The sequence below is a fragment of the Cnephaeus nilssonii genome (assembly GCF_951640355.1).
Source record: "Cnephaeus nilssonii genome assembly, chromosome: 16".
Taxonomy (NCBI): domain Eukaryota; kingdom Metazoa; phylum Chordata; class Mammalia; order Chiroptera; family Vespertilionidae; genus Cnephaeus; species Cnephaeus nilssonii.
The window spans coordinates 44,313,781-44,324,855 of NC_137087.1; the positions used below are offsets into that span (position 1 = coordinate 44,313,781).

General features: G+C 36.1%; 1 protein-coding gene across 3 annotated transcripts in view; it reads left to right on the forward strand.

The window, feature by feature from the left end:
- SLF2 (SMC5-SMC6 complex localization factor 2) overlaps positions 1–10,790 on the forward strand; it is a 42,416-nt gene extending 31,626 nt beyond the window's left edge. Inside the window, exons 18-20 of one of the 3 annotated variants that reach the window (XM_079793059.1) lie at positions 3,051–3,137; positions 5,173–5,241; positions 7,192–10,790. In XM_079793059.1, coding sequence (XP_079649185.1) covers positions 3,051–3,137; positions 5,173–5,241; positions 7,192–7,227 — 192 coding nt within the window. In that variant the 3' untranslated portion in view covers positions 7,228–10,790. The remainder of the gene's footprint in view (positions 1–3,050; positions 3,138–5,172; positions 5,242–7,191) is intronic. The other 2 variants (XM_079793058.1, XM_079793057.1) reach the window with 2 other exon arrangements.
- Positions 10,791–11,075: the final 285 nt, after the last annotated feature.

The following is an 11,075-nucleotide window of genomic DNA, read 5'->3' on the forward strand; positions in this document are numbered from 1 at the left end:
CATGGCCGAGTAGTATTCCATTATATATGTGTACCACATCTTTATCCAGTCATTCATCCAAGGACACTTAGGTTGTTCCCATGTCTTGGCCACCATGTGAACATAGGAGTTCATATATCTTTACAAATAAGTGTTTTCAGATTTTTGGGGTAGATAGCCAAAAGAGTGATTGCTCAGTCATATGTTAGTTCTATTCTAATTTGTGTGTGTGTTGCGGGGGGACCTCCATACTGTTTTCCATGTACCAATTTATGAAAATTCTGTATATAGGAGAAAATTTAATAAAAGTTAACTTTGGATTTGCTGTATAACAGTGATTTTCTTTTTTTTAATTTTATTTTATCGATTTTCATAGAGAGAAAGGGAGAGGAATAGAGAGTTAGAAACATCGATGAGAGAGAAACACCAATCAGCTGCCTCCTGCTGATGTGCCCCCAGCCAAGGTACATGCCCTTGACTGGAATCGAACCTGGGATCCCTCAGTCCGAAGGCCGATGCTCTATCCACCAAGCCAAACCGGTCAGGGCTGTATAACAGTGATTTTTAACCTTTTTCATTTCATGGCACATATAAACTAATTAATAAAATTCTGCAGCACACCAAAATATATATATTTTTGCCAGCCTAACAAAACAAATGGGTACAATTTTGATTCATTCACACTGGATGGCTATTATTGTGTTCGATATTGTCACTTTTTTTATTTCATAATCTAAGGGAAAGGGGGTCAGTGCCCCTAAGTAGTCAAGTATTGCATGTTTTAAAAATTCTTATGGCACACTGGTTGAAAAAGCGCTGCTTTAAGATATTAGCACTTCTGTCTAAAAACTATATAATTTTAAAACCTTTATTGATGAATATTTTTGTGATTACACACAGTACTAACACGGATATGCTTATTCATACATCTCTACCAGCCTATGTAAGCATTTGTGTAGGGTAAATTCCTAGAAGTAGAATTGCTAGATCAAAGGTTATAAATTTTTCAAATTTTAATTATTTAAAATAGCTGTTATCACACTTCCCTCCTAAAAAGTAACCATTTAGCCCTGGCTGGTGTGGCCCAGTTGGTTGGGCTTCATCCCATGCACCAAAAGGTTGCCAGTTCAATTCCTAGTCAGCGCACATGCAGGGGTTTTGGGCTCCATCCCTAGTTGGGAGGAGTGCAGGAAGGAGGCTGTTGATTGATGTCTTGCTCTCACATCAATGTTTCCCTCTCCCTCTCCCTCTTTAAAAATCAATTAAAATTTTTTAAAATATATATATATTTTTTATTGGTTTCAGAGAGGAAAGGAGAAGGAGAGAGAGAGATAGAAACATCAATGATGAGAGTCATCAATTGGCTGCCTCCTGCATGCCCCACACTGGGGATCGAGCCTGCAACCCCTGTATGTGCCCTGACTGGGAATTGAACCTCAACCTCCTGGTTCACAGGTCTACTCTCAACCACTAAGCTGTGCCAGCCAGGCAAAATAAAAACCTTTTTTAAAGTGTCTGTTTGCATTCTTACCTTAGTATATTCAACCTAAGTATATGTATGAGAGTGACTGTTTTGGACTATATATTTCTAAAACTTGAAAGACATTTAATTTTTCTTTTTTGCTCAACCCTTTTCTCTCTCTCCCCCCAACCGCCGCAACAACCTTGCCAATCAGAGCACCCCTGCCTGCTCTCTATGAGTCTGTCTTTATTTTGCTTGGTAGTTTAGTTTGTTTATTAACTTCCTCATATGGTACTTGTCTTTCTCTGACTGGCTTATTTCACTTAACATAATGTTCTCTAGGTCCATCCATGATGTCTCGATGGTAAAGTTTTCTTCCTTTTTATGGTCCAGTAGTATGGTGCACTGTATAAATGTACCATAGCTGTTTTATCCACTCATCTACTGATGGACACTTGGGCTGCTTCCAAATCTTGGCTATTGTAAAGAATGCTGCAATGAGCCCTAGCTGGTTTGACTCAGTGGATAGAGCGTCGGCCTGCGGACTGAAGGGTCCCGGGTTCGATTCTGGTCAAGGGCACATGCCCAGGTTGTGGGCTTGGTCCCAGTAGGGGGCATACAGGAGACAGCCGATCAATGATTCCCTCTCATCATTGATGTTTCTATCTCTCTCTCCCTCTCCCTCCCTCTCTGAAATCAATAAAAATATATTTTTTTAAAAAAAGAATGCTGCAATGGTCATAGGGGTGCATATATTTTTTTGAATTAGTGTTTCCAGTTTTTTCAGATAAATTCCCAGAAGTTGAATCACTGGGTGATAGGCAAATTCATTTTTAATTTTGAGGTAATTCCATACTGCTTTCCACAGTGGCTGCACCAGTCTGTATTCCCACCAGCAGTGCACAAGGGTTCCCTTTCTCCACATCCTCACCAGCACTTGTTTATTGGTTTATTCATGAAAGCCGTTCTGACAGGTGTGAGGTGATACCTCATTGTGGTAAGACACTTAATTTTTCAAGAAACTACTATTAGAATAGTTTATAGAGAAAAATGTTAGCTGTTACTTGAATATTTCATGAAAAAATGTGTTAAAGGAAGGACTTTTAACACATTACATCACAATCTGGGCTCTAGGATTAATTTCCATTAATGTGCTTCAATATGTAGCAAAAAAACTACTTTTATTTTTGTGTATATCTTTTTTTAATATATTTTTATTGATTTCAGAGAAGAAAGGAGAGGGAGAGAGAGATAGAAACATCAATGATGAAAGAGAATCATTGATCAGCTGCCTTTTGCACATCTCACACTGGGGATCAAGCCCGCAACCCAGGAATGTGCCCTGACCAGGAATTGAACCGTGAACTCCAGGTTCATAGGTTAACACTGAGCCACACTGGCCAGGCTATTATTGTGTATATCTTTTTACATTAGTAATAAACCATAACAGTCTTATTGTGGCAGTTATTACTTTCATACGACTGTTTTGTGTTGGATGGTTAAATCAGAAATTGCTAACTGGAGAATGGTAAATTTTTAAATGCTTTTGAGTTTTAGTAATTTGTAATGCTTCAGAGTTGTTTTCATTCCTTGCATTTGTTTTGCACAGAAACACTTTGTGCACCTCTGTGGGGCTTTGGAAAAGCACGTTAAGTGTGATATTAGGGAAGATGCAAGACTGTTTTATAGAACTAAGGTAAGTGTGCATTTCATTTTTTTACATGTTTTTTTGTTTGTTTAATATTGGTTACATTAATATTTGAGGAAGAAATTTTACTATGCTTTCTATTCTAAAATTCCTGACAGATAAGGAGAAAAATTCTTCTACTACTAATGAAACTTATGTACAAGTTAAGACCTTTATGTTTAAGTAGACTTGAAGGATTAAAGCATTGTTTAAGTAAATATATAAGCTTTAAAATGGTGGTTATAAAAGTTTGTTTTGTTCATAGAGAAGAAGTAAGGTAGGTGTTACTCTTTGAATATTCCATCTGAGAATGTGTTCAAAGAAGAAGGACTCTTCAAATTTCTCAGTCCTAGACATCATCCAGTCTGAGCTCTAGGATGGAAATGATTTAGCAGTAAGCTTGCTAAGCTTTTTCCTTAAAGGTTTAGTATATTCAAAGAGTAAAAAAAGCTAAGTATATGAGTATAGAGTTAGGAAAGCAACTTTAGTATTAATAAAATGATTTGGCAGTTACAGTTTTTAAAGAACTTTTTCTTCTAAGAATTTTTTTATTCCAAATTATCTTTTAGCTTTTATAATGCAAAACTGATTCCTTTTGTCCCTGTGTTTGAATAGTCATTGAATGTTGACTATCAGCTTTGTAACTTTATATCTTACATTAATTGGCTGTAAAGGTTAGCCCATTTGGATTTAGTATCGGTATTTATTTTAATAGATTTAAGTTAAATACAAAAATGAGCAACTAAGAAAGCTGTATCAGGTTGCAGATTTTCAAATACACGTAGGGGATAGCTCTTTGGCCTAGAGTGGAAACTATAGTTTCAGAAGCACACATTCTTTTGAATACTAACTAGAGTTACTGGCCTGTAGAATCAGTGGTAGTGGCTACTGCTGACAGACATGGTAAAAGGAGACCACCCAAGGTTTTTCTTTCTTAAAGCCAAGAGCAGGACATAGATTGGTGCCAGGGCTCCTCTTACTGAAAGTGGAGAATAACATAGAGGTCTGTGGAAATTGCTTAGGGGATGGCCCTGCTGAAATAGTTGAGTTAAAATAGTTGAGAGCCTCTCCACAAGCCTCTAGTAGAAAGGTGGTAATTGTTTTAGAGAAACTGAATCTACTGAACTCTAAATGGAGGGTGGCGGGGGCGGAAAGACCTTGTGCCCTAGCTGGTTTGGCTCAGTGGATAAGAGTGTTGGCCTGCAGACTGAAGGGTCCCGGGTTCAATTCCAGTCAAGGGCACATGCCCGGGTTGCGGGCTCAAGTGGGGGGCGTGCAGGAGGCAGCCAATCAGTGATTCTCTCCCCTCATTGATGTTACTCTCTCTCCCTTTCCCTTCCTCTCTGAAATCAATAAAAGTATATATATATATATATATATATATATATATATATATATATATATATATAAAGATCTTGCAATTTACTTTATAAACTTAAAGTAGCTATAAAATTCCTGACTTGTTTAAAATCTTTTTCTCAGGCTGTTATGTTCAAGAGCTAATTGAGAATCTCTAGAGTGGTAGGAAAATTTAAGTTTTACATAAAAACTTGTTAAACCTCCAAATGTAGGAATGTACCATGTATTTACTAGTAAAGAAGCTTCATCATGTTGAAAGGAACAAATGACAACCATTCTTTGTGGCCTTCAGACTTTCAAATAGAAGCTGGTAACAGCCTAAGCCTTGGACCCCAATAACAAAGGCTCCCCTTTAGCTTCTCTATCTGAGTGTTCAAAAGCCAGCAAGTTGAAAATGAGTGTGTCTTGAAGATAGGGAATATGTTTTTGTGGATGATCTTTTGTATAATTGGAAAATGGAGTCCTAAGTGTTCACTATTTTAGATTATGGTGATGAAGTCTTATTAATCACTGATTTTAAAACACCTCCAGAAGATGAGTAGTTTATTTTTCATTTCTTGACAAAATCAAATTGAGTTGTGTGTAGGCCTGTCATGGTTATCAGATCTTTTGTATCAAGCCTTAAATTGATTTTAGGTAAGGATGTTTTGATCTGATCCTTTTTCCCCTGTTTGATATTTTTAAGGTAAAAGACTTGGTTGCCAGGATACATGGAAAATGGCAGGAAATTATCCAGAACTGTCGGCCTACTCAGGTGTCATTTTATTAAACAGTCTTATTTATTCTTAATAGTTTTGCTAACTGGTATTTCTTCATATTATTTGAAAAAATATGACAGCACTTGCTTCTGTGTATCTTAAGATAAACTGAAAACTCCAGTATAATAGTTTGTATTTTTTTTGTTTGCTTTGTATTCATTAATTTATTTAAAGAAGTGTAAGTGCATCAAGTGGTGGTTATTTCACAAGAATCTTTTTTCTCAACAGCTTAATTGAGACAAAATTCACATATCATACATTTCAGCCATTTAAAGTTTACAGTAGTTTTTAGTATATATAGAGTTGTGCAGCCATCATGACAAATTAACTTTAGAACATTTTTATTACTAAAAAATAAATCCCATATTCACTAGCAGTCACTCCCATTCCCCAACAACTATCCCCATTCCATGAAGCCCTAGACAACTACAGACTTTCTGTCTGTATAGATTTGCCTGTTCTTTATATTTCATGTAGATGAAATAATATACTATGTAGTATTTTATGACTGGCTTCTTTCACATAACATAATGTTAAGTGAACTCATGTTGCAGCATGTATGTTCTTCTATTGCCAAATAATATTCCACTGTGTGGATATATCACATTTACCCACTTCTTAGGTGGGCATTCAAGTTGTTTCTACTTCCTTGCTATCATGAATAATGCTTTAATGCATATTTGTGTACAGGTTTTTATGTGGACATATCTCTCAACTGAAACCATCTTGGGCATATACCTAGGAGTAGAATTGCTGAGTCATATGGTAATTCTGTTAAGTGTTTTGAGGAACTGCCAGGCTGTTTTCCAAAGTGGCTGCACCATTTTACATTCCCACTAGAATATTTGAGGTTTCTAATTTCTCCCCATTCTTGTCAACACTTGTTATCTGTTTTTTACTAAAGCCATTATAGGGGATGGGAAGTAGAATCCCACTGTGGTTTTAATTTGCGTTTCCCTAATGACTAATAAGCATTTTTCATGTGTTTATTAGCCATTCATATAGCTTCTTTGGAGAAATGTCTGTTCAACTTCTTTGCCCATTTTTTAATTGAGTTTTTATCTTTTTATTATTGAATTGTAAGAATGCTCTTTATAGTCTTAAATACAAGTTCCTTAGTAGGTATAATTTGTAAACATTTTCTCCCATTCTGTGTCTTGTCTTTTTATTGTCTTGATGGTGTAGTTTGTAGAACAAAAGTTTTTAATTGTGATGAAGTCCAGTTTTATCTCCTTTTTCCTTTTATCTGTTTTCTTTTCCTTTTGTCATGTTTTTAGTGTCATATCTAAGGAGACTTTATTTGAGAGAGGCATTGTTTAAATACCTGCTATTAAGTTTGCCATCCTGCTTGTTGACAAACAAACTTCTCAGATTTTAATGTGCATAAGCATCAACAAGGAATTTGTTGAAATGCAGATTTTTATTCATTGTCTGGAGTTGGACCTCTGATATCTGCATTTCTACCAGGTTCTCAGGTTAATGCCAGTGCTGTTGGTCCAGGGCCTAGGAGTTGCTTATATTTTTTATCAAAGTAACAGGAACACTGAATATTAATTAGGAAGCAGTCTCACTATTTTATGACATTTTGACTCTTTTGCTATTGGTGTTCTTCGTAAGATATGCATGCCCTGTTAGAGAAGTCTTTGAGGAATCTTAAGCTATATTAATCTGCTCAACATTTTACTTAATCGTCTTAAATATCACCCTCTAAATGTGTATGTTGGTGAAGAGAAATCATCTTGTACTTACTTTATATTTTTTAATTGTTAGACCACAAAATATGAAACTTGAATCTGATTATCATAAATTTTCAGAGAATTATACAGTATAAAGATTTTATTACTTTTGTTATTAAAACTCATTGTCTGATGATGATATGTTTTATAAAGATTAATTCATAATTTGGTTTTTCTTTATTCTGTTTTTTTCTCCCTTCTGTTTTCTAGGGGCAACTTCATGATTTCTGGGTTCCAGATTCTTAACAGGAGATGCAACAGCAAATATATGAACCAAGAGAAATTCAATAAGAGCCTTTCCTAGAGGAGTAGAAAGGATTACTACAAAATCCAGTGGAATGCTAAGAAAATGGGCAGCAAGTGTGCCACTTGAATATCTAGTATGAGGCTGGTAATAAAAGAAATTGCCATTTCTGGAGCAGATATGAAACACAATCTGCTTAATTAAGGCAATTGGCCTTTTAAAAGAGTAGAATCCTATAACAGGCGGGAAGAGTAGAAGCAGCTTATAGTTGCATGTCTTATCGCCCCTATTAACTCCTCTGTTAAATTATAAGCCAGTGGTGTGTTTTTTTGTTTGTTTGTTTGTGTTTGGTTTTTTTTATTTTGTTTTGTTTTGTTTTTTGTATTTGTGGCACTTGGATAATCACATGAAATATGTAAGAAAAGATTTGGACCAATGTGAGAAGTTGTACATGGAAACCAAGACCAAGTTCTAGTTGGGTTTAATTTTCCCTTTTGGTTATTTTAAAACTTAATGGAAAAGCTTACAAATGAGTTTAGTAACAAAAAAGGTAAATCTCTTTTGTAACTCCTACAAACCATAGGAGGTTCCAATCCACGCATTTTCCTTCACTATTCAAGATTATAAATGTTAGGTTTTTTAAATACATTTAAATGGTTGAGAAATAGAAGGTATATTGTCAGATCCCCTTAAGGGGCAAAGGTTAAGCTATAAAACAGTGGCTCTGTTTTCATGCCAAAACATTCATATGCAATTTGTTTTTAATTTCCAGTGCATTTTTTAAAATACTGGTTAAAACATAGCATCTTGGCTAAATCGTAGAATTCTGGCCCCTTAGTAGCCATATTACAGAGGTGTCTGTATTGTAAAAGCTTAAATATCTGAACAAGTTTCCAAAACCTTATTTTCATGAGTATATCACCTTGGCAGAAACCTGAATGGTGTTTATTCTTTAGAACATTGCCACGTGTGTGTGCACATACACGTGTGTTTGTGCTTGTATTTTAAAGTTGTTGCACTTAAAAACCACAGCTGCTCTAAATTCTTAAACACTGGAAAGCTACCCTTTAGTTTAAATGGTGGAGGGTTAGTAGAAATGCACATGCTGGTCTTAGCCCAAGGGCCCTTTGAAGCCCTTGGTAGTAATAGAAAAATTCTTTTGTTGACTGAGCGTCCCTTTTAGGAGGGTTTCTTTCGTAAAAGAAAATGCCAACTTTTTTTTTTTCTTTCAGTATTGACTTGGATGACATTGCTAGCTATCCTGAGCACTCTGAGGTCTCCAGTTGTGGGGGGGAAAGATGATGGGGAAGGGAATTGGACTTGATGTTTCTAGTTTGATAGAGGAGAAAATAAATTTTGGAAAATTAGCTTTCTAACTCTGAATTGAGGCTTAGGAGTAAAAAACATTTTATCTTTAATTTATCATTTAAAATAGCATAAGTAACTTTTGAGCCCATGTCAAGCATTGAGCAGTTAGAGATTTTCTAGGGAAGACTAAGTAAATTCAGTTCCTAAGAACCCTGTCAGACCAACAAAAGTTTTATTCTGTATTGAGTTTACTGGTAAGAATATTAACTTGATACTACCTCTTAAGGGTATTGTTAGAAAATGCCACTTATGGTTAATGAGATAGATACAAAGAGTTATATTTGACAGAAGCTTGAAACTCTGGCATCTATCTGCCCAACAGTGGGGGCTTTCACTCTGTAATTTAATACTTTGTAGATACATTATTTGTGTGTAATTTTATAAGTGTTCATATTTTTCTCATTTTGCATTGTGTAAAGTGTACAAAATCTCAAAAGTATAAAATACTGCTTATATTGCTTGTAATTACAGTGTGTAAATATTTTCTAATGTGTACATTGATGGGGGGGGGACAAGTGGGTTATTCAGGTTTTTTTTTTAAGTGACCCTTTTGTATTGCAGTTTCAACAGGTAACTGCCCATCAAATTTAAAACCACTTTGATACATTTTTATTTAGCAGTTCCAATAAGAAAAGTCTCTATTTTTAATTGTCTTTCTCCATTACAGAAATATGCTTCATGTGTCCCTTTAAAATAAATGGCCAAACATCGGTTTGGACCCTTGTACTTAAGACCCTGGTAGACGTCTTCAGTCTCCAGGTCATATTTCAGTCAGTATTTGCATTCAGGTTCTCATAAAAATTGTGTGATTCTCTCTTAGCACAAGTAGCCCATGGTTTTTCTCCCAAATCAAGTACTACCCTTCTCCCTCTTGAGTCCCCTTGCTTTGTCTCCCTCCTGCTGTTGTTGCCCACCCAGTGAATGGGATGGTAGTGGGGGAGAAATTGTTCATTGCACAGAGAATGTCAGGCCACTTTTGGGTCTTGGCAAACAAAGCTTGCACTGAGTGGTGGTGTGTTTGGCAGTATTACTGTGCCAAAAATCACCTTGTCTAATTTTCTGGATATGTATGTCAAACTTATTACCCTTGTTGCAAGCTAAAATTTAAGGTATTTGTAAGTGTTTATGCTTTTGTGTGTAACTGTTTGCCTTTTCTAAACTGCTTTTCTTGTTATCCGAAAATACAATTCTATTAGTTGTATCATGTTAAGTGAAGATGCTCTCCATGCACAAAATGCATCTATGTAGCAGTGCAGTAACAGCAGTTGTACATTTTCTGTCTATCTCCTGATGGCAGTGGTGCCTTTGTCACCTTTTGGAAGGTTGGCATTTTGTTTTTGTTTTGAGGTACAAGTAATAGCTTGCTTTTGACTTCACAAATATCTCCCCAGATGTGAAAGATAGAAAGTGGTGTGTTCTCATCCAGGCTCAGTTGGAACATTTGCATTTTTATTTCTGTCAAGCAAGTATAGTTGGTGGGGACTGGCCAGTAATAATGTGTCAAGTCTTTAAACCAAGAATAATTTTTACATTTTAAAATAAAAACTTTTAAGAATTGATCCATCAACAAGTGAGTTTGAAAATTAGGGAAGGACTGTCCTGATTTGCCTCCACGAAGGCAAGATTAGGGTGCAGGTGGCTGGGCGTGCAGAGCATGATCTGTGGTCATTTATTACTTCTTACCAGTGTGGGTGCACCTCATTATCTGTGTTTCTTTTCCCTGGGCAGTCCTGTCAGCCAGTTAATCCACCAGCTCCTAGGCAGTTTACAGAGAGATACAGGTTTTCTTTTCCTTTCCTTTTTTTTTTTTAAGATTTATACTACATCTTGTTTAAAGTCCTATGAATGTATGTGTGTGTTATTAAAATGGCTTTTTCTCAGTTTGAACATGTGTTCAGTAATATTTGTTTGGGAATGGGGATGGTTAAGTATCTGGAATATCCTGTTTCTTCACCTGCCCCATTCCCTGCTTTTTAAACTGATTTCTTCCTTTAAAATATATATATGATTGATTTTAGAGAGGGAGAGAGATAGAAACATCAATGATGAGAATCACTGATCGGCTGCCTCCTGCACGCCCCCCACTGGGGATTGAGTCCGCAAGCCAGGCATGTGCCCTTGACCAGACTCGAACCCGGGACCCTTCAGTTTTCAGGCCAAAACTCTATCCACTGAACCAGACTGGCTAGGGCTTCTTTATTCCTCTTGATTTGGATTCTCCAGGCAGTCTTTTAGTTTGATGTCTCCTGTTTCTGGAATAAATACTTAAAGCCATAGTTGTATACAGTTCATTTTTATATAACCAATTAATAATTTGCTATATACTTTGCAGTTAGGAATTCAGTAATCTCATTCTTACATTATCTCATTCACTATGTTCAACAACTGTTGAGTCCCTACCTACTACCTGCTAGGCACTCTTAGGATTCAGTGATGAACAACACAAACAGAGCTCTCGTGAATCTTACCTTCTGGTATTCAA